At 44.0% G+C, this 23863-nt stretch overlaps 1 protein-coding gene across 10 annotated transcripts in view; it reads left to right on the plus strand.

The window, feature by feature from the left end:
* NTM (neurotrimin) overlaps positions 1-23863 on the plus strand; it is an 808067-nt gene that overhangs the window by 767171 nt on the left and 17033 nt on the right. For all 10 annotated transcript variants that reach the window (XR_014542117.1, XM_083588965.1, XM_083588967.1 and 7 more), the window contains exons 5-7: positions 14463-14597; positions 15939-16059; positions 18595-18746. Coding sequence is in view for 9 of the 10 variants with exons in the window: in XM_083588965.1 (XP_083445091.1) it covers positions 14463-14597; positions 15939-16059; positions 18595-18746 (408 nt within the window). In the remaining variant the exon portion in view is untranslated. The remainder of the gene's footprint in view (positions 1-14462; positions 14598-15938; positions 16060-18594; positions 18747-23863) is intronic.

Below are 23863 nucleotides of genomic sequence, written 5' to 3' on the forward strand. Positions count from 1 at the left end.
TGTGGCTTTGGAGAAGCTCGGATCCAATCCGTTTCCCCATCTTCCCTGGCCTGCCTCCAAACTGCCCTAACAAGTCACCTTTGGGGCTCAACTCACATCAGAGCTGCAAACCTGGTTGGTCCAGGTTGTGGAAGCTGTTGCAGTGCTGGAGAGGATCTGGGGATACGACTTCACGTCCCCCTCTTGGATATCAGAGCTCTGTCTCCAACCTCTGGAAGTAAGCAGCAAGGTATCCTGCGACCCCTGGGAAATCCTCCCAAAACTTTAGGACTTCACCCATAGTAGGGTTGCCATATGTCTTCTTTTTCCAGGACACACCCTCTTTTTCATGGGTAGAGTCATCACAGCAATCCATAGTTAAAAGTAGAAGTCAGCAAATATGTCCGCTTTTTTGCTCTTCATAATATGGCAGCCCTAAATTAGTTGCACATGTTCTGGTTGATCACGTGATTCATTTATTGATTAAATCTGCATTCATACCCAAAGGAGGAAAGGGAATAGTTAGTGCAGCAGCTCAGAACAAATTAAATGGTGCACTTCATGATAAAGCATGAAACTCAGTGCATAGAACTGATACCCCAAGAAGCTCCATTGGATGCCTTCCTATTTTCCTAACATGAAAAATGGTGGCCGCAAATAGTTGTGGACAGTTATAAACAAAGCAAACACCTCTAGTTCCATGGATCCAATTTACATTTTCTGTATAGCAGCATAAAGAATATTCACTAGGCTGTAATTAAATGTTTAGCATTGGTGTCATGTAATGCATTATTACTATTCGATAGTATGCCAAATAAAAATGACTAAATTCATATTTATATGCAAGTTTGTAATACACTTTGTAAGAAATTCCTTGTTGATTCAATTAGGATTTTAAGTTCCAAAACTTTCAGAAGCACCTGTCAATTATTTGACTTCTTAGCCAGCCAGTGACATTTCTGGCTTAGCCCTGTAATAAAACAGGAACAGAGTAAGATATATGTGGTCAGTGTTGTTTTTCTGGTATTGTTTCAGAAAGCGCAAAACAGGTAGGTTCACATTTACATGCAAACTGAATCAAATTTTGCCCCCAGTTCATGGTTGCTGGATTAGAATTCCTGACAGGCTGGTTTTGCATGTGGATAGATTTTTTAAAAAAAGCATGGGAGTACCTTCAAACATGTGATACACACACCCACACCCAAAGAAGCAGTGTCATTTTTCTAGAAAAAAGGATGCTGGAACTCACCTTGTTCTCTTATAATGACAATGGTGCCCAAAAGAGAGGTGCCGGGACTGAGTTCTGGCAAATTCCAGCTGGAAAAAAGCCCTGCCCAGCAAGGGCAAATTTAGGTCACTGCAAGCAGTGTGGTCGGACTGGGGATGCAACCGAAAAAGAGACTTTCTCAAAGATTCGGAAAGGGGGCATGAACGCTCTAACAGGGTCCTAGGGTCCTAGAGTCCTCCACCATCCTTCTCAAAGCTGGGCAAATACTTACTGGGCTTCAGGAAAGAAGTAGGAGGGCTCTAGGACCCTGCCAAAGCCTCTCACCTACTTCCCAAAGCCAAGCCCAACCCCTGCCCTCAGCAGTCCAAAATGGCTCAGTCTAGCGAAAGCAGCACCTGTGATATGGGCTTTGCTTGAGAAGAATAACCCCCGCCCCAAAGCACCATTTCCACTTATTTATTATTATTTATTTATTCAATTTATATACCGCCCTATATCCAGAGGTCCCAGGGTAGTTCACAAACAAGACCACAACATATAAAATCAAACCAAAAACAATAACCCAGTAAAAACAAAACAAAAAAGAGCCACATTCTAAAAGGGTGTTGGATGTCAATACTGTTATGTACTGAAGTTCTCACCCTGGGCCAGCAGGGGGATACTGTAGATAGTTATGCAAATAAGGGATCGAAAGTGACGTTCAGTGATTGGATAGTTTTAGAAAATTGTTACAGTTACGTTGTACCGGAGTTCTATATAAGCAGGCTGACTGAACCCTTCAGTTCAGTTCTGTTCTGGCCTGTGAATAAACAAGAGCTGTTTGAAGAATCACTGTGTCGTCTGATATGTTCACCCACAACTTAACAAATACGATCAGCCAAAGGCCTGCGTAAAAAGGAACGTTTTTGTCTGGCGCCTTCTCCTTCTTTGCAAAGCCAATCAGAACAAGCTGCACACCCAGCCACCCAAATCAGCTGCAGCAGAGCAGAGGTGGGATCTCATTCCTGTGGATGAATCAATAGTCCTTTTTGTGCAATTAGCCTATGAATAGGGAATGTGTATTTGATGAAAACTGGCTCTTGCCTGTTCAATTTTCCAGCTTGTATTATACTACTATTATTATTAATAGTAATAATAACATCAGCTGCCAGAGCTGGCCTTCGCAGCCCCGAGGAATGAGTGATCTTAATATTAATGCCTGCTGTATTTCAGCCCCTAATTGTGCCCTTTTAGAGGGATCCTTTTAAAAGTTCACAAAAGCTGTTTCAACGAGGAGAAATTGAATGAGGCCTGATCATGACAGCAGGGAGCTCCCAGGAGAGTCTAGCGAGCTGCAGCTATTAAAGTCTCCAACAGAATGCTTTGCCTCCGGTGGTAAGAGAGAAGAGTCTTTGGAACCATTTAACGGCAGTTTGCTAGATTCAAGGATATAGGAAAGTGGCGTATGTACATTTTGCACTGAAAATAAATGTGAATTTGAAGGAATGAACAGTACGGATTGCCTTGCCATGGCCTCATTCAAAGACTCCAAAGCTCAGAATAACAAAATCATATATCTTCCAAGTGTCCCAGTTTTCCAGGGACAGTCCCAGAATTAAGAGCAGAAAACAAGGTTGTTTCATATTCCATGTGACAGCCTTTGAGATGTCGAGGGAGCCTACAACTGCCTCCCCTTCTCTCCCATTCCTGCACTAATATGAACACCAGTTACTCTGGGGCCCAAGTACAGGAAAAGGCTGTTTGTCTTTCAGTGATGGCTGTGGGTTTCCCAGAGGCTGACCACTGCAGGAAGTAGGATTCTGGGCAAGATCAGGAATCTGGTCTGATCCAGAAGGACTCTTTTGTTTGTATGTTGTTTGCATTAAACCCAAATCATGCTTATAAACTCTTGTTCCTTGCTGCTTTTCTCCCCACTTCATCCCCCAACTATCAAACTTTAAATCAGTGTTTCCCAAACTTGGGTCTGCAGCTGCTTTTGGATTACAATCCCCATCATCCCAGCCTAGTGGTCTTGCTAGCTAGGGATTATGGGAGTTGTAGTCCAAAAACAGCTGGAGATCCAACAGCTGCTAAAATTCTAGGCATAGGATAAGGCTACCAATGGCTAATAGCCATGTTGTCTATGCTCTGACTCCACTGTCAAAGGCAGCATACTTCTAGGGATCACAAGTGGGGAGAGTGCTGTTGTGCTCAGATCCTGCTTGTGGGCTTCCCATGGACTTGTGGTTGCCTTCTTTAGAACAGTTTGCTAGACTTGATCCAGCAAAGCTTTTCTTACATTCTTATTTCTCATGCTCTCCTTTCCCTTCTGCCTGCAGAGCAAAATTACAGCCTGGCTGCACATAGGAAAGGTTGTTGAGTGGGCTCAAGGAGGAATGGGGCAGGAGGTCTAGTGGATGCAGGCTTCCTGAATGTATTGGGGCATTTAAAAGCGATGTCTCAGGGTGCTTGTGGTATCTGAATGTCAGTTGATATCTATATGGCTCTGCTTCCGGCATATGTTCTGGTGCTTAATATATAACAGTGATGTGTGTAAAGCAGCCAGCGGAGACGGTGACTCATCCACCCTGGCAATCTGTTAAGGCAAGGATGAAGTTTATTTTTACAGGCCAAAAGGTATTGAAGATGATCGTGATTACATTTAGCCATTGCTGCATCTTGTGGTAGCAAAGTCCATCGTGAAGAAGTATCTGAAGAAGTGCTTTCTTTTCTCTGTTCTTGCTCTCCCAACTTTCAGCTTCATTGGATGTTCATGAGTTACAGCATTATGAGAGAGCGAGGAAAACTTTTCTCCATCCACTTTCTCCAAGCCATGCAGATTTTTTTTAAAAAAACTTCTATCACAATGCGTCTCACTCAACTTTTTTATAATCTAAAAAGTCAAAAATGCTGCAACCATTCCTCATAGGGGAGTTGTTCCACCCCCTTGAACATTTTGGTGGCCCTTTCCTGGACTGTTTCCAACTCTGCAATATCCTTTTTGAGGTGAGACAACCAGAACTCTATAGAGTATTCCAGATGTGGTCACACCATAGGCTTGTATGCAAAACAAAATTAAAAAAATCCATCCAGTAGCACCTTAGAGACCAACTAAGTTTGTTATTGGTATGAGCTTTTGTGTGCATGCACACTTCTTCAGATACCAAGTATGCATGCACACGAAAGCTCATACCAATAACAAACTTTGTTGGTTTCTAAGGTGCTACTGGGAGGAATTTTTTTTATTTTGTTTTGACTACAGCAGACCAACACCGCTACCTACCTGTACATAGGCTTGTATGATAGCATTATGTATAACAGCATTGCAATCTTGCCAATGTTATTCGTAATACAAGGTATGCTTGTGTATACTAAGGAGACTTCTAGACCATCACTGTTTTGTGGGAAGGATCCAAGAGCATCTTGAAACTCAGCCAATTAAAGTGGATTATAGTACTCTTCTGATCTAGCATAACAAATCCACTTTTTAAAATTAAAAACAAAGAAACAGATTTCCTTATGGTTTGCAAACTGATAGGAAAATGCAGTGCAAAGGATGGGATGAAGGATTAATGAGATGATGAGTGCTCACTGTCATATAACTCCCCCATAAACAGATCAGTGCTGACTCTCTGAGACATGTGAGTGGGACTGAGCAACTGAATTGTGCCTAACCCAGATGACCCTTCACAGAAGACTGTCCTCTACTGGTTCAGTCCAAAGCCAATTTAAAAGATCCCTTTGAAGGAAAAAAATTGGGGCTCTTTTTGTTACTACGCAGGCAGCTGACTAGGCAAGCAGTCACACTGCTCACCTGGCCACATTTTTCCCCATCCCCAACGTAAATGAGTTGTGATGCCTGCATAGCAGGGTGTTGTACCAGATGACCTGTAGTGTCTGTTCCAACCATACATTTCTATGACTCTATAAAGGCCAGACATAGTCTAAGCACCCCATAAGCTTTGTGCAAGTGAATCAGGATGAACACTGAATAAGCAGGATGTCTGCAGGCAGGGCTGGATTAACCATTAAGCAAAATAAGCACATGCTTAGGGTGTCAAGGGAAGGAGGGCATGACATAAATTTTCCATTGCCGGATTTACCAGGGACCATATGGTGCAGCTGAACCAGGTTGCATAAAAAACACTCCCAGGATAAATTTTATACACACACATACATACATACACACACACACACACACACACACACACACACACACACAAACAAACAACAACAACAACATAGTAATAATACAGATTAATGAAATACGGTTTATTGTTCGTATATATTTTGAATTATGGGGCCCCCAAAATCTTTCAAGTGCTTAGGCCCTCTAAAGGTCTTAATCTGGCCCTGTCTGCAAGTACCCTGAGATGCTCCTATGCTACCTCCCCAAACTCTCTCCCTTCTATCTTATAGGTACCATAAATAAATGCATCTTCTATGTGCCAGCTGCCCTGGGACCTTGGAAACCATAACCTCCTCTGTGTTCTGTTGCTTTTTTGCCAGAGTGCATGCTGTTATTTACAGATTGCGTTGACTTAACCCCTGCCCCACTCCCTGGGTCCAGTCTATTTGTTTCCTCCATTCCTGGTGGTCGCTAATGCACAAAATTTGTCTCCGAGTCTCTCAACAAGGCTTCCCATTATAAACAGGCAAAAAGAAGAAAGTAAAGGGACAGGGCTCATGGAGCGTTGTGGTTCAGCAATTACTCTCAATCTGTGCCTTCCTCAGTGGAGAGATAAAATGGCTGGTAGCATCCAGCAGGGGATGCTGCAGAAAAGACTATATTAAATCTCATTTTATAGGGGCAAAGAGGTGTTGGGAAAAGATAATAATGTATTCCGCAGGCTGGAATCTGGCAAATAAACATCCGGCTTGGAACTGGATCCGTGTTTTATTTGCTAGGCGGTGCACTTAAATGGTCTCAGCTGGATTGGGATTTTAAAAAGCTTTATGGCTTTAGATTTTATTTACTGCTCTTGTGTCCATCAAAATACAGCTTTACTTTAAAGTGTTTTGGGTTTTTATTTTATTTTATTTAATGGAACAATAACATCACAAAACTCGTAAGGAAATCCCTACTCCATGTACTTTCATACAGGGTTTTTCCCAGATGAGAGTCTTAATTTCATTTTTGAATTTATTAAATTTATATTCTGCCATTCATCAAGAGACCACAGGCCAGTTTACCACATAAAACACAACATACATAATATAAATAATAATAAAAGGAGGGGGGAGACAAATACCAGAGAGAAAGAGAGAGAGAGATATGGTTTTGGAGAATTAGATGCATGCTGTTTGTTTATCTGTCTCATTTATATTCCACTTTTCCTCCAAGGAGCTCGAGGTACTGTCCATCGTTCTCATCCTTTCTGTTTCATTCTCACAACAACCCTGTGAGGTTGGTTAGGCTGAAAGGTAGTGACTAGTCCAAGGCTATCCTGTTAACTTCATGGCTGAGAGGGGATTTGAACCCTGGTCTCCTAGGTCTACATCCAGAGTTCTAACCACTACACCACGGTGGTTCAAGATGTCTTTCCACAAATACTGTGTAAGTATTTTTGTGGATGATAGCATACTACTTGATAAGGACACTGAAAGAGTGGAAATTGCTGGTGCTTTTTATTCCTTCCATATCTGGAACAGAAATCAATCAGTTGCTTTTGTTTATATGCAATCATTACATAATTGATCACCACCACCTCCCCATTTGCTTTGTGCTTCCTCTGCACTTAAATGAATGGTGTGGAATAGCATAAGGATAAAATAATCAAGTATGTAAAAATTCTGCCACAGCGAGATGAACAACACAGCTTTTGTCAGAAGCCAAGCTGCAGCGGAATGGAAATGGCGCTGCATTGAAATCAATGCCACCCTACATCTCTGCTTGTACAGTGCAACTATGGTGTACACAGACTATACACTCATTGCTTGTGAATAAGTCCATGAGTGTATAGCTGAACAGTCTGTACAGATTGTTCACTTGTTGAATGTAACTTGTGAACACCCTTTATGTTGAGGCCAATTGTGGAAGCGTTCAGAGGCCTGCTGTGAGCAGCTTCCCAGTGCTCATTTCAGTGCATCCAGAGTCTGCCATTGCTCCTGTTGGGTTTCCAGTAAGCCAACAGCAGCCCAGGGCAGCAACATGGAGGGTAGAATGAGTTTGTGTATGCCCACTAACCATGTGTCATGGGAGAAAGCAGGAGCCAAGCAGTACACATCCAGCAGTAGAAATAGGGGAGAGAAGAAAGAAGGTGCAGACAGCAACAGAAGAAGGAGAAACAGAAGAAGGGAAGAACTCAATCTTCCTGTCTATCTGCCTTGACTTCTGATTTCCACTTCTACCCCATTCTGACATTCACTTGCTGCTTTTGCAACGTGACCCCTGCATAACCTGGAGAATGCTATTGTTTCTTGCTTTGTTTCAACTATTGGTAAAGGTAAAGGTACCCCTGACTGTTAGGTCCAGTCGTGGCCCACTCTGGGGTTGTGGCACTCATCTCGCTTTACTGGCCGAGGGAGCCGGCGTACAGCTTCCGGGTCATGTGGCCAGCATGACTAAGCTGCTTCTGGCGAACCAGAGCAGCGCATGGAAACACCATTTACCTTCCCGCCAGAGTGGTACCTATTTATCTACTTGAACTTTGACGTGCTTTCGAACTGCTAGGTTAGCAGGAGCAGGGACCGAGCAACGGGAGCTCACCCTGTCGTGGAGATTCGAACCACCAATCTTCGGATCGGCAAGCCCTAGGCTCTGTGGTTTAGGCCACAGTGCCACCCGCGTCCCTTTCAACTATTTGTAGTAAAGTATTTATTCAGCTAAAAATGGAAAGGGTGTCAGAGTGGCTTCCAGATATCAGTTCTGCCAGCCCTTGCCATCAGCCTTGTAGCCTAAATGACACGACACAAAAGGAAAATGGACTGGGGAAGCAGGAGGAGAGAAAAAAGAAAGCTCATACACTAGTTCTTAGTAATGAACAGCTGGAATGGATAGAGTTCAAGGAGGAGAGGAGCTAATAGTTGCTGGTCTCTCAGCTGAGCCAATGGGGACACCCTCTGTTGTAGATAGGATGGAATCACTGACGGTAGATCACAACACTTCTAACCTCTGTCCTACTACCCATTGGATTGATAGTTGACTCTCCATAAGCCATGAAACCGGACACCTGGAGACTAGCCTTTTCTTGATGCTGGCACATGATGTGGTGTTCATTCTGTCTTCATGTAACTATTAACATGGATCCGGCTTCCTCCTTCACCTATAAACATTCATTGAAAGTGTGATGGTGGTGGGCAATCCATCTTTTGCCCCCTTTAGCCACCCTGACTCCTAACACAGCAGAGTGATTAAAGGGTGCTAAAGGGTACCAAATCTATCTTAAGTGACCTTGAGCATGTGCCTTTAGCGTTCCCTGCTGGGATCATCATTCATTCCATGTTCAACTTAATCTGCACTATCCTGGAAGAACAAAGAGAGAGAAGGGAAGCTTTTAGTGCTGAATTTTCCTGCCTCGCATTCAGAGATTTTATTTTTAAAAAATTACCAACATGATTGGGATGCTTGACAGATTCCATCTTTTTGAATTCCAGTATGAGCTGACCTGCTCTTGAACTAATGTAGGAATTGGAACATCGTTGTCCAGAGGTTTCCCAAAATAACCAAAACAATGATTGGTGTGTGTGTGTGCACATGCACAATCGTATCCTGCTGTCTTCTACTTAGAGTAGACCCATGGAAATGAACGTACCTAAATTAGTTGTGTTTATAGCTAAAAAAGCTATAGCATAGGGGCCCACTCTCTTGGGGCCCCCAAATATACCTCTTAATTGCATTTCAGTTCAACAATTACTTTGATAAAATACATATTTTGTTATGTGCAAATGGCTTTAGATACCTATTAGGTCCATAAATTACCATATAGCATAGATTCTTCAACAACAACAACAACAACAACAACAACAAAACAGTGACAATTTGTTATTGACAAAGGACAGCTGGACATATAAAGGGCCCCATGACCTTCAGTAGCTTAGGGCCTCATCAAACCTAAATCCGGCCCTGGTTGTGTCTTATTAATTTCAGCAGGTCCTTGTGCAAAAGTGACACAGGCTGGAAACAGAGTGATCTATCCACCCCTGCTCACAAAGTTACTTTGAAGTCTGTGGTGTGTTGACAAAATCAAGCCCAACTCCCTTTTACATTAGGAGCAATCCACACACCGGCAATGAGGTGTGTGGTGCGTTTCCAGCTGCTCGGGATTTTTGGCACATGCTCCAGTGTGGGCTATGCTCGCTAAATGGCCTACATCTACTTGAGGGAAGAAATTCAGTTCTTTGTTAATTAGGAAGCCAGCGAGCTTTTTGTTGCATATATATATATATAATACACAGAGAAGTGAAATTTGTGCATGGACTGTATTCAGGCTCTTGGCTGCATATTCACTTTATCAGCAGAACACACTGTTCTACTGGGACGCTGATTCTAGGTCAGCCATAAAGGGATCCTTCCCCCATTTTCATGTGTATTTATTTCAGTGTATTCAGGGCAGCTCTTGGAACACAAAACTGCAGTTGTGCTTTTTTCCTTTCTCCCACCCGCAACCCCTCCACCCAAACCAAAGGATATTGATTTTGGAATAATGCCTTCAACACCATGCCCTTCGGTTATGCTGGATACTGATGAGCTCAGCATTTTCTCCCCCAAAGCTAAGGGAGGGTGCTAAGGGAATCCCAGAACTGGGAACTCAGAGGCATCCGGATGTTAACAATTCATCATCGCGGCAATAGGGAAGGCACAGGTTGCATAATGATGCATCAACAAGTCTCAGCTCCTTTCAGGCTTCTCGGGAAGGGATGCTCTAAAAAGTTCATCTGTGAGGTAGAAGAGTCTGAGGGGCAGACTGAGAAAATATGCTATTTCCTTCAAAAGCTGCTGTCACAATTTATTAGTCATTCGTCAAGGTGTGACAGGACTCATTTTGTTTTGCCACAACCAGCTAGTGCAGCTGCTCTTCAGGAATTTTTGAGGCGGAGGTGTGGGAAGATTTAGAATGTGTGGGACTCATTGGACTTGTTTCCCCTCCCCCTTGAACTTCAACCCCCACCTTCCTTTTCAATTCATTGAGTGAGTCCCCTGAGTAGGAATTAAAATGAACGCTGTGTCAAAAAAACAAAAAACAAACCCACCTTCCAATTTCTTGAAAATGTTCTTCCCCTGTGAAAGAGGCTCCAATCTTTCTGCTTTGTTTTCAGAGCATGTTATAATTTCCACAGAAGTTTGGTGCATGGTTTTGAAATTACCTTGTGGCGGCGAAAAAACCTGAGGGTGGTGTGTGCTTTCTCCTCTCTTTCCAGGAAACATTGCACCAGAAGCTGCCCAAATTGGATGTTGTTAAAAAGATTAGGCAAATTCATGGAGGAAAAGGCGATCAATGGCTACTAGCCACAATGGCTATGTTCTACCTCAGCAACTTTTCCAGCAGGGGGCCGGTCCACTGTCCCTCAGACCTTGTGCGGGGGCCAGACTATATTTTGAAAGAAAAAAAAATGAACAAATTCCTATGCCCTACAAATTATCCAGAGGTGCATTTTAAATAAAAGGACACATTCTACTCATGTAAAAGCACACTGATTCCCGGACCATCCATGGGCCAGATTTAGAAGGCGAATGGGCCGGATCTGGCCCCCGGGTCTTAGTTTGCCTCCCCATGTTCTACCTCCACTGTCAGAGGAAGTATGCCTCTAAATGCCAGCTGCTGGAAACCAGAGGCAGGGAGAATGATCTTGTCCTCAGGCCCTGTTTACATGTTTCCCACAGGCATCTGGTTAGCCATTGCGAGAACAGGATGCTGGAGTACTGACAGGCCTTTGGCCTCACCCAGTGGGACTCTTCTTGTGCCCTGGCTTTTTGCGCTTCCTGATCTGAAAAAAAGCCTCTTGGGAGAAGTTGCCTCATGATACCTTTCTCTGGGTTTTCACTGAAGCCTGGACACCCAGGGAAGCTGCAGAGCGCAGGCCACTGGGGAGATGATTGGTAGCATGAAAGAAAACACACCCACAAACACCCACCAGCCACCTCAAAAGTAAATCAGTCTTAACAAAAACCCTGAAAACTCACCCATGAGAATTTCACCAAAGTTTCCAAATTCCAAAAAGTTGACTTTAAGCAAAGGTTAGCAGGGAATAAAAGAACAAGGTCTGAGTTTTTGTATGGAAGGCCACAGGGGGCAGCGACTATTTCTGACTTAAGTAGATCCATCCAATTTATTCATTTCTGTGAAAGACTTGGCTGAGAAGTTAACTAAGTACCCTCTTTTAAAACAATTCTCTGAAAAGCAAAGCAAGGCTCTTTCTGTTACAAGGGCTCTTAATCCTTTCTCCTTCCAAGGTAAGGAACAAATCATGTTTGGAAGACATGAGGGTTTAGTAAAGGACGGCTACATATTCAGAAAGCATGCTTAAGCTGCCCACATTTATAGTAGGGTGTTGCCTTGAGAAACCATTGTTTTCAATCTACAGCCTTGAGAAAATAAGATTGCAAGCCCTCTAACATTTTTCTGATGAAAATAGGGATGTTAATAATAATAATAATAATAATAATAATAATACCCTGCCCATCTGACTGGGTTGCCTAGTTACTCTGGGCAGCTTCCAATATCTATAATACAACATTAAATAGATGCCTTCAGATGTTTTCTGTTGTATAGTTTGTATAGTTACTTACCTCCTTGGCTCAGGAGTCACTTAACTCCATACCCTCCAACATTTCTCCGATGAAAATAGGGATGTCCTAAGGAAAAGTGGGACATTCCAGGATCAAATCAGAAACTGGGATGGCTTCTGTAAATCTGGGACTGTCCCTGGAAAATAGGGACACTTGGAGGGGTCTGAGATCAGGACCTGTCAGTTATAAACATGGGCCATCCATTGGCTACAGGTAGTTTTCTTGACAATCCTGTCCAAATTCATCATTCTTTGACAGGAGGGCTCTAATAATATTGCTGGCGTGTGTGAAAGAGAGAGTGGTCTGGTGCATGGGGCTCACCCCATGGGAGAGATAGAGTCAAAGAGGCACTGCTAGACATGTTTGCACAGGTTATAATTTGGGGTTGCAGCAACCCTCTGGGGATCAGTAGGAACCTTTGCTTTATCAGAGGTGTGGAAGACAGCTTTTGTATTGTTGCATGCCACCCCCACCCCAATCTCTGAGTGATGAGAGATTCAAAGGGTTCAAGGCACTTTCCCAGAGTTTGTTTTCCTTGGAAGGAGGGAAAGCAGAGACATTGAGGACTTTCCTTCCTGCTGGCTCTGTGTCTCTCCAGGGGAAGGACTTGGGGAGAAATAGTTCAGTAACTGCTTGACATTTCCAGCTTCTGTTGTTTTTTCCCCTGGGAGCTCTGCAGACCCCCTCTCTCCTTCCCTGATAACAGAGGGGAGGCCCCCAGTGTGTGCTGCTGGCCTGTAGTTCACAGAGCTCTTGCGGCAACCAGAAAGCCTCAAGGCGTAGCTGCCTCTGTACAGTCTGCCGTCTGGGATGAGGGGGAGGAAATAATCAGTAATGGGAAGGCACTGGTGAATGTAATGACAAAGAGGGATTTCAGTTCCCATCATGGTCCCTATGCAGTGTCCTGGCTGGCACAGTCATCTCTCATTCACACTGCTGCACCCTCCCAGGAATGTATTTGAGATGCACCCATGCACTGTAAGGGTACTGTCATTTATAAGAGGACCGCAGAAGTACAGCTCTCACTGCAAGATTTTGCATGACCCTGGGTATTTGCAGAAGGGCATTTTCTCTTCCTGTATAACTAGCTCAGTCCCTGTTTGGGGGGCACGTTATATGTGTGTACTGTGTCTCCCCCCCCCCAATAAAACATTCTCACTGCCATTGTCGTCCAGTTCCAGAAACAGCTGTCCACAGCTAATTTATTTCCTAATGCTGCAGCAATGTTAATTTATAAATTACACTGGTAATTCGAGCTATTATTAATTTCAGATGGTGTAGGGCAAGACTAATTAAAATATGACACCAATTGCCACACATATGTACCAAGGACTAACATTTAAAATTAATAGGAATATTAAGTGTGACACCGGTCTCAGAGATGCTCTGCTCAGTAATTACAACACCCGGGCTGCAAAAGATTTGATAAAAGGAGATGGGGAGATTTAAGAGAAATAAATAAGACAGCTCTATTTATGTCTCTCTTCCTCCTCACCCTTCTGCCATCCTTTAAAGGGATTGGTAAAGTTTCTTCCTTCCTTTCCCCACATTTCAAAATCAAACTTGAACTTTCCAATTTGCAAAAAAATGACTCACTATACCAAAGGTATTTTAATGCTGATATAATCTAATGGTTTTGCATTTTGAGGGAATGTCTGAACTGCAAATGCAATCCAGTTTGAAACTAGTTTATCTCATTTTACTTTATCCCAAGACTGCATACTCACCATACATTTAAAGCACCTAGAATGCAGGGAATTGTAGTCTGTGAAGGGTGCTGGGAAATGCAGCTCTTTGGGGGTAAATTACAGCTCCCAGGATTCTTTGGAAAAAGCCATGTGCTTTGAGTGCATGCTGTGTGCACAACCTTTGAGCCTTGGGAATTGTATTGGGGAGGGGGTGGATTCCTTTTTGCTTATCCCTTTCACGACATTCCGGTTCTTGATATTATTGAGGCGGCGGTGGCAACCATGGCAGTGAAACTGGGGCAAAACCAGTTTATGTCTATACCTTAAACATATCTCTAGTACTATGGAGACTCTCTCCTTTTACCAACTGCCCCCACCACTGCAGGAAAGAACTCTTATTTCTTTTGGTAATGTGTGTACAAATGCATGACTCAAGTCTGCTGAAGGGGGTCATCAACGTAAGCTAAATGAGGCTAAGTATGCACTTTGATTCGGCTTGAAAGCCATGGACCGGGGATTTCTCCTCTTGACAGTGAAGGGAACTCCCTGCTCCCCACACACATTTTCAAAGGAGCCAGCGGGTTTGGTGTCTTCCGCACGTGGATTATCAATGGCAGCCTGCCAAGCTTGGCTGCCTACCAACTCATTTATATATAATGCTCCTTTCCTCCACATCAAGATATCCAGGCAAACAAATGGAAAAGACCGTTTTAAGGGCTGTATCTAGAACTCCCATCAGCAGCAGCAGTGCCAGGTGAAAGATGCATGCCCAGAGAACATTGTGCACTGTTTCTAGGTATCTCACCAGCCACATTGTCCTGCTGCATAGTCAAAGTTGATCCTTTTCTTTCTTCTGCAGCCGTGGGATTCATGAGCGAAGACGAGTACTTGGAGATCACTGGCATCACTCGGGAGCAGTCAGGGGAGTACGAATGCAGTGCATCCAACGATGTCGCCACTCCTGTTGTGCGGAGAGTAAAAGTCACAGTGAACTGTGAGTATTGGGTAGGTTGTTGCAGGGCAGGGTGTAGGTTGCTGCAGCTTAGCAGTAGTGGGGGGGTGCTGCTGGAAAGATTTCCACAGTCTTTCTTGGTGCATTTTCTGTGTTTTCTTGGCATATTCTCTGCACCTTTTAATACCTGCAAGAGATAAATTAAATACCTGCAAGAGATAAAATAAGAGCATATGAAGCTACCTTACATGAAGCTGGTCCAACCTGAAACCTTCTGAGTCGTACCCAATGTAGCGCTAAGTTAAAGTTATGTAGCAGTATACTTGTTTCACTGGCAAAAAAAAAAGGGTTTGTGCTAGCAGAATGTCATTGAGCATGAGAATGCATAAGCAGATTGCTGGTCACTTTATTGCATTGTGGATTGACCATTCTGTTGCATGAGTTCTGCTAGTGCAGGCATAGGCAAACTTGGCCCTCCAGATGTTTTGGGACTACAGCTCCCATCATCCCTAGCTAACAGGACCAGTGCTCAGGGATGATGGGAATTGTAGTCTCAAAACATCTGGAAGGCCGAGTTTGTCTATGCCTGTGCTAGTGCGACGGTTGTGTTGGATTCCTCTGTTGCAGAACACTAAAACTCAGCCATCCACTAAAGAATGTTGGATATAGCGCCCTGCATGAAAAGTGCATGCTTTGCCTTTGAGCTACAAACCAACATTTGTTGCACCACAGTAAATCTTCCAAAAGGGGGCTGAACAGTAACATGGTAAATTGGGAGCATCTCTTTCTAGTGACATCCCAGCAGAAATGATGCTGCCTAGGCCAGATGTCCAGTTCACCCAATGAATGGGTCACACTTGTCTGCATGCTTGCATACTGATTTACACACATACCCCGCATTTCAGAACTCAGACAAGTGCACACATTTCTCATTCACACACAGGTAAGTCCGTAGTCAATTAGGCATACACATGTGTTTGTTGTCACATTCCTGCATGGACTCGCATGCATTTGCACACATGAGCATTCTCAAAACACACATCTTGCACCAACAGGACTTGAAAAGTGGCAGAGAGTTGAGGATGCATTGATCAAGTGGGCAGGAGTTAGAAAGTGGAACTGTGTGGGCAGTGGTAGTGTCTAAGAGATAGTTTGGAGCTGGTTCCTTTGAGAATGCGTGTAAAATAGCCTTTGAGTATTCACTGCCAGGATCTGATCACTGACTCTTCAAGCGCATCTGGCCAAGTAACCTTCTGTCGTTGGCAGTTTGTTTTTGGCACAAGCAAAACTCTGGAGAGGGGAAGGACCTTGAAGAAACAGCAGAGCAAACTGATTTTCCAAAGCCACAGAGAACAACCCCTCAACTTGTCCCTTTCTCTACAGACCCGCCATACATCTCAGATACTAAGAACACCGGGGTGCCGGTGGGACAAAAAGGCATCCTCCAGTGTGACGCCTCTGCAGTTCCATCAGCTGAGTTCCAGTGGTACAAGGATGACAAAAGGTACATGAAGGATTAGTTGTAACTGATATTAGGATATTTCAGCAGGACCTATCCTCACCATCACTGCATCAGAATTTACTTGCTCTCTTAGAAAACGGACAGCCGCTCCACCCTAAGTACAGTCAGCATGGTGCTGGTGGGGTAGATGAGCACATTTCTCTGCAGTCGTTCAGCGACTGAGTGTGGATAAAGAACTGGGGCTAATTCTATGGAAGGATGAATTTCATTTTTAGTTTTCCTCTGTTTCTTATTTCCCCAAATTTATTAAATTCAGTTTGCTCCCATTTCCATAAATAGGGTAGCACATATTTTCTATTAAAAACTCTTTGCAGAACAAAACTCATTCCCATTTCTGAACTCTTTTCTCTTTCTGTATGTATTTTCAATGCAATTCCAGTTAACATATATGTGCCTGGAGGCAGGGTCACTATTATATATATTTCCTCTACTATACATCTTTTGTACTCTCTCTCTCTCTATTCTCAGAGAACTTCAGTGCAAAATTTTAAAAAGGGCACATTTTGGAAGGTTTCGCTCATGTTTTGGTTTGTAAAGTGTTAATTAAGCAGGATCACAATGAAATGCAAAGTGAATGACCCCCCCCCATTAATGTTTCAAAGCAGGGGGATTAACTTCCAAACTTGTAAGGGAATCTGCTAGCATTTGTCCAATGTTACTTTTAGCTTTGCTGTCTTCAATTCCTGCCTTCACACTCGCTTGCCACTTTTTCTTCTTCCACCCAACTTCTTATTATCCCCGTTGTCAACATTGAGACCATCTGCACTATATGTTTAAAGCACTATGATACCACTTTAAACAGTCAAAGCTTCCCCAAAGAATCATGGGAACTATAGTTTCTTAAGGGTGCTGACAATTGTTAAAAGAGTCCCATTTGCCTTACAGAGTTGCAGTTTCCATAGTGGTTTAACAATCAGTCACCCTTGCCAGAGAACTCTGGGTAATGTAGGGGGGAATATCAACTCTCAACACCCTTCACAAACTACAGTTCCCATGATTCTTTGGTGGAAACCTGGAATGTTTAAGTGGCACAGTACTACTTTAAATGCAGGGCACAGATGGGGTCTTAGATTGTATGCTCCTTAAAATTAGGGACCTTTTCCCTGTACGCTGCTCAGCAAAGTAGATTGATGGCACTGAGTTAAGAGTAATAATACTGCAAGCAAGTGGTAATCTTCTGCATGTGGCACAGCCCCTTCACCCCAATATCCTCATCTGTGTGTCTAACATGGAATTATGCTTAATAGCAGCCCTCATTGCCAAAGTTCATTGGTACAGCAAGGCTCCACTGTAACAATTCCACCCCAGTTTGTGAGTGAGACTTACTTATCAAATTAGAATCATTCTCTGCTTGTGTAATTCCCACAGAAATCCCCAGACCTTGGAGCTCTCCTCTGCTAATTATCTCCACAGTGCAGAGGTCCATTGAAAACACAAATTTGGAGATATTGTCCATTTGATTAAGGCATTTGTTTTAAGTTGTGGATCACGTGGTGAGCTTCCAATGTGCTGTCAGTCAGGATCAAAAGCCAGGGCAATAACACAGAGCAAGAGGCTGTGGGGAAAAGTAGCTAAGCATAGCACACACACAAACAAAGAGACACACACATTGTCTTTTTCTTTTAAGCAGCATACAAGAGTATCAGGGTGGGGGAATCAGGTACCAAAGAGGGGAGACACAGGCTATGGGGGGTGTAACTGTGGGGGAAAACTAAAGTGTCTTACATCTACCAAATATGCTCAGCAACCTCATTTCATTCCCCCAGCAGACACTTTGCAGAGTTCTTCAGCTGCATCCTGTTCCTTTGCCTAGTGTCTGTTCCTTGTGTGTAAAATAAGGCATGGCATGGAGAGAGTGGATAGAGAAAAGTTTCTCTCCCTCTCTCATAACACTGGAACACATGGACATTCAAGGAAGCTGAATCCTGTAAGATCCAGGTCAGACTAAAGAAAGTCTTTCATGCAGCACATAGTTAAACTATGGAACTCGCTGGCCTCTTCCCTCCCTTCCTACTGCAATCTGATTTGAAGGTCCTTTCTAGTGTAGCATTAGAATTCACAGTCTCCTCCTTTGGAATTCACTGAGCCGGTGCAAGTTTCATTGGAATTGTTTATCTGTGCTGTGGACAAATCAATGGAGTCTCCTTAAAAGGCAGCTGGCAAAGGAATCTTCTGCCTTGAGCTGTTTGTTCTGGCAGGATCTGCAAGGTGGAGAAGGAAAGGACGCTTGAATCCAATGATCCCACATCACGAAAGTGCTTCTCAGCTCCAGATAAATGGCTTAGATAACCCATTCCAATTTTATGTTTTTGATGAAATCTCTCCATACAAGGGATCACGTGGACCCAAAAAATGGCATCAGAATTGGCCCCTGGTGAATGCTCAGATCTAATTATGGTGCTCGAATGCAGTCAGTTATAGGCAGCAATGCCAGCTAACTCTGTTAGCTTCCATCACGGACTTGTCACCATTTCTTGGTCTTCCTCTTTTTATCTTTGCTATCTCCTATTACTTCAGGCTCATTGAAGGACAGAAAGGGTTGAAAGTGGAAAACAAGGCCTTCTTCTCCCGCCTGACTTTCTTCAATGTCTCTGAGCAGGACTATGGAAACTATACCTGTGTGGCCTACAACCAGCTAGGAAACACCAACGCCAGCATCATTCTGTACGGTAAGTAAAGCATGTCCTGGTATTCCAGTGGGATCGTATATGGTCAAGGAGATGTGGGAGGGGTGGACAGGTGAGTTTAAAAACCCTCTCTTTTCAAGTCTGGGAAAGGTGGGCAGGGGGGCTACTGGACTCATGTCCTACACATGGGCTTCCCTTTGGCACCAAGTTGTCCACTGTAGTAGCAGACTGCTAGACTAGGGCAACATACACCCCATACATTTAAAGCACCATGAAACCACTTTAAAGAGTCCTGGCTTCCCCCAAATAATTCTGGGAGCTGTAGTTCACTAAGAGCATTGAGAGTTGTCAGGAGACCCCTATCCCCCACCCCCAAAGCTGCAATGCCCAGAGTGGTTTAACAATCCGTTTCCCCTCCCAGGGATCTATGGGGATAGTAGCTCTGGAACAGGGGTCTCGTAACAACCCTCAGCACCCTTAACAAACTACATGTCCCAGAATTATTTGGGGGAAGCCTGGACTGTTTTAAAGTGGTATTGTGGTGCTTTAAATGTATGGGACACGGGTGGTGCTGTGGGTTAAACCACAGAGTCTAGGACTTGCCAAGCAGAAGGTCGGCGGTTCGAATCCCCGCGACGAGGTGAGCTCCCGTTGCTCGGTGCCTGCTCCTGCTCACCTAGCAGTTTGAAAGCATGTCAGAGTGCAAGTAGATAAATAGGTACCACTCTGGCAGGAAGGTAAACAACGTTTCCATGTGCTGCTCTGGTTCGCCAGAAGCGGCTTAGTCATGCTGGCCACATGACTCGGAAGCTGTCTGCGGACAAACGCTGGCTCCGAGTCGGTCACGACTGGACCTAATGGTCAGGGGTCCCTTTACCCTTTACCTTTAAATGTATGGGGTGAATGTGGATTTTGGTCTGACCCAGCAGGGCTCTTATATTTTCTGCCACAAGGGCTGAACAAGTGCTGCATCCATGACATTTATTAGAGTCATGAAAGACTAGCCTCCCTCCTTAGCCTCTTTTCCTTGGGATGCCACTGGATAGACAACCAAATCTTTACAAATTATATTTACTCCTAATGTTTAGGAACATAGGAAGTAGCTTTTACTGAGTCAGATCACTGGTCCATCTGGTTCAGAAATGTCTACGTTGACTGGTAGCAGCTCTCCCTTGGCTTCAGACAAGGGGCATTACTAGCCCTACTCAAATTTACCAGGGATTGAACACAGGAGCTTCTGCCTGCAATGCAGTATCTCTACCACTGAGCATCTTTCCCTGGCATCTGCAGATGTCAACAGCTTTCAGGATGTGGGGCTTCTGTCAAATGCTACTCTCAAAGAGTAGGACAAGAAATGAGGTGGACTAAGCCACCAGGGTGACACTTAGTGAAGGCTATAACTTCCTAATCAGGCAAAAGTCAGTCCAGGATTTTGTACAACTCTGCTGGTTCCATAATAACTTTGACGGTCTTCAGTTGTAATGGGCAAGGGCTTCACTATTCTACTTTTCTTGAGTCAACTTCATCCTCCTCTTCACTGACACATGGACTTTGACACATTCATTACTATGGATGTGGAAAACCAACCTGAGAAGATAACCTTCCCTGGAAACTGCATGGACGTTTCACCCCCCAAAAGAATGCCAGTATTCACCTTGAATTCTGCTTTCTGTGGGATTCTCTGGCACCTTACACCAACAAACTTCTTCATTCCACTGCCTGAAGTCAGTATGGGGAATCATTGGCCTGCCAGGTCTTGCTGGACTCCAACTCCCATCAGGCCCAGAAAGCATGGTCTATGACCAGGGATGATGGGAGCTGTAGTTGAGTGAAATCTACAAGATGAAATTTCTCCCACACCTGTTCTGACGTACACCTGTTTCAGTGTCTCCCAGAAGTGTTGTCAGAACTGCCTAGTACAGAGTACTTTTCTGCCTTAAATCGGGGAAACATTTACTGTAGCACTAGACTTTCAGCTCTTTCTTCAGAACATATAAAATTCCAAGAAGCTGAATTATCCAGAGGCTCCCCTACCCCACACTTGAACAACATGAATACACACAATCCCCCTCTGAGATTTTTAGAAGCCAGATAGCCCCATGGTGGGATCATTCAAGTACCATTGTTGCCTGATAAGAAGTACTAAATAATTGCAGCTGGAACCATCCCAACCCCATAGGACACCATAGAACTTCTAACCCCTTTACAACATCCTCATTTGGGGAAATCTTGATATACCCATTGTAGATCCATCAGATAACTGGTCCCCTCCTCAACTCATGTTTTATAAATACATCTTAAGAAATTTCCTCCTCCAGAGTATTGCTCTTTCAGGTAATCAAGCAGAGAGGGGACCTGTTGTGGTGAGGACAAATTTCCTCTCTATATACAAAACAGCCACCACCACCACCAAGTCAGAGAGCCTCCTCTGACATTGCCACCCCAGAGTGCAGTCTGTTAGGTGAGGCTTTTGAGAATAAACAACCCAAGCGGCTCGGTGATCCCAGGTTTGCTTCCAAGTCGCATTTTCTATTACTGCAACATGAAATAAAAAATTGACTTTCGCAAAGGGAGGCGGGGAAGAGCTCTGTACCCTTATCTGGAAGCTATTTTCTCCACATGCCAGAGCTCTGATTAGAGTGATGGATCCATCTGACACCACTCACAGCCAGGGACAGCTGTAATTGCTTGGCTTATTTGTCACGCTTCTCCAACGTTGTGGCAGGCAGAGCTGTTCTGGCTGCCTTTCTGTGCCAGTTGGGAGCTGAGGTGAGGAGCATAACCTGGAGTGCCCCACTTTTCTGGCTTCCTATGCCCACTTTAACCGATTGTTACTGGGTGGTAGGGATAGTAACCATGCCAGTCCATGTCTATTGACCATTTTAACATAACCTCCTTGTTGTATACTACACTCTTAAGAGGGCTTAAGCCAGGGGTCAGCAAACCTTTTCAGCAGGGGACCGGTCCACTGTCCCTCAGACCTTGAGGGGGCCCGGACTATATTTTGAAAATAAAAATAAAAATGAACAAATTCTTATGCCCCACAAATAATCCAGAGGTGCATTTTAAATAAAAGCCACATTCTACTCATGTGAAAACACACTGATTCCCAGATTGTCCGTGGACCAAATTTAGAAGGCGACTGAGCTGGATCTGGCCCCTGGGCCTTAGTTTGCCTATCCATGGCTTAAGCGCTGTCCCATGGGGCATGGAGTGACCCAGCCCAAGACAGGTAGGTGAAAAGCAACATGAAGAGGAAGCCACACAGAGGGTACGTCAATGAAACCAACATTAATATGGTCTGTGGAGGAGGAAGCCACTGCTTTTGATGCAGAACAGGAGCTAAGATCACATCCTCGCTACCCATTTAAAGCACCATGACACAGCTTTAAGCAGACATGGCTTCCCCCAAAGAATCCTAGGAACTGTCATTTGTTAAGGGTGATGAGAGTTGTTAGGAGACACACACACCCCTCCCCTAACAGAGCTGCAATGCTTAGGGTGATTTAACTATCAATTGCTCTTCCCATGCAACTCTGGAAATTGTAGCTGTAATGGGAATAGGAGTCTCCTAACTGCTCTTTGTCCCCTTCACAAGCTACAGTTCCCTTGATAATAGGAGGAAGTAGCAACTGCTTAAACTGGTTGAGTACTGCTTTAAATGTGTGGTGCAGATGTGGCCCCAAAAGCCCAGTCCCTGAGAGATGACTCAGGCAGTCCCTTGTATGGCAAGCCAGGAGGGCCAATACAGAGCAGTAGGTTTCCTGAAGATTTACCCATAAATACATTGCCATTACTTCCATAGTAACCAGAAGGGGAATTATGGAAGGAAGAATGCTAATCTGTGGGTCAGCAAGAAACTGAAAACGAAACCTGCTCATCTTCTAAGCACAGCATGAGTCCAGGTTCTTATTTCAAAGAATCCCAGGCCTCTGGACACAACAGACATGCATACTTCATCCACTAGAATTGGGGCTCTTGCATTCTCCTACCATTGGTAAAAGAGAGGCTGGCATCTCCTGGCCTGGTGATCATCATGATGCAACCTTTGCCCCTGTGTGTTGTGTGCCATATTACTTTAGTCTATTAAATAGGAGCCTAGGACTGCTTGAGTCCCAGAGGAAGTCAAAGTGGCCACTGGATTGGAATTAGAAGCTAAATATCTCAATTTATTCCTTTGTCTGAATCTCTAGGTGTCCACACTGGAATCCCTCCAAATGTCAGGCAGGGGTAACATCAGTGTTTCAGACCACATATAATTATTATTCATAGCCAAACAAGAGGATGTACTGTAGATCATGTAGCCATCTCCTGAAAAACCTGTGTTATTTTGCTTTGTTTCAAATGAAAAACAGCTGTGGGAGGCTGTGAGTTTCAGTGGAAAGATGGTAGTGGGGAGGGAGTTGCTTGACCCTTCTCTCTCTCTCTCTCTTCTCTCTCTCTCTCTCTCTCTCTCTCTCTCTCTCTCTCTCTCTCTCTCTGTCTCTGTCTCTCTCTCTCTCTGCACAGCATTGCTGCTACCCACATCTTTCTCTCTGTGTGGAAAAGCAACTGGGGAAAGGTCACTTTTAGTGAGAAAATGCCTCAAGTGGGATTTTTATTTGCTTAGCTAATTTATACACCGCTTTGTATTTCAGCAGAAATATGGTTAAGGAGCCCTTCCCTTTCATTTCTCTTCAGACACTGGAGAACTGTAGATTTGCATGTTTGGAAAATTAATCTAGCTAAGAGCGAGCCTTCAAATGCTGCTGAGAATCTTTCCCAAGTGAATTAGCATTTTCTTGCCCTGTTGAAATCTGAAGTGGCAGTCTGATGTTGCAGAATTGTAGAAACCTGAATCCCTGCCTACATGGGCTTCAGCTTGCCTATCTCTGTGTATGTCACAAGTGGGATGGGTCATGTCACAGGTGGGAAGAGAAATTAGGGTCCCAGTCTTTTAGTTACTTGTGATTTAAATGATTGATTGAGTTAGATTTCCACCAGCCCATCCCAAAGGCTTGGGATAGGCAAGAGGGCTTGAAAAACAAGCACAACCCACCCCCCATTTGAATAATAATAAATAAAATGGCATGTTAGAAACTCCAGCAAATGGGATAGCACATGTACTACCCCATACACTAGCCAGCAGCTACACTCTAGAACTGTTGCCTATTGATATT

This window comes from Podarcis filfolensis, assembly GCF_964270895.1.
Source record: "Podarcis filfolensis genome assembly, chromosome: 15".
NCBI lineage: Eukaryota > Metazoa > Chordata > Lepidosauria > Squamata > Lacertidae > Podarcis > Podarcis filfolensis.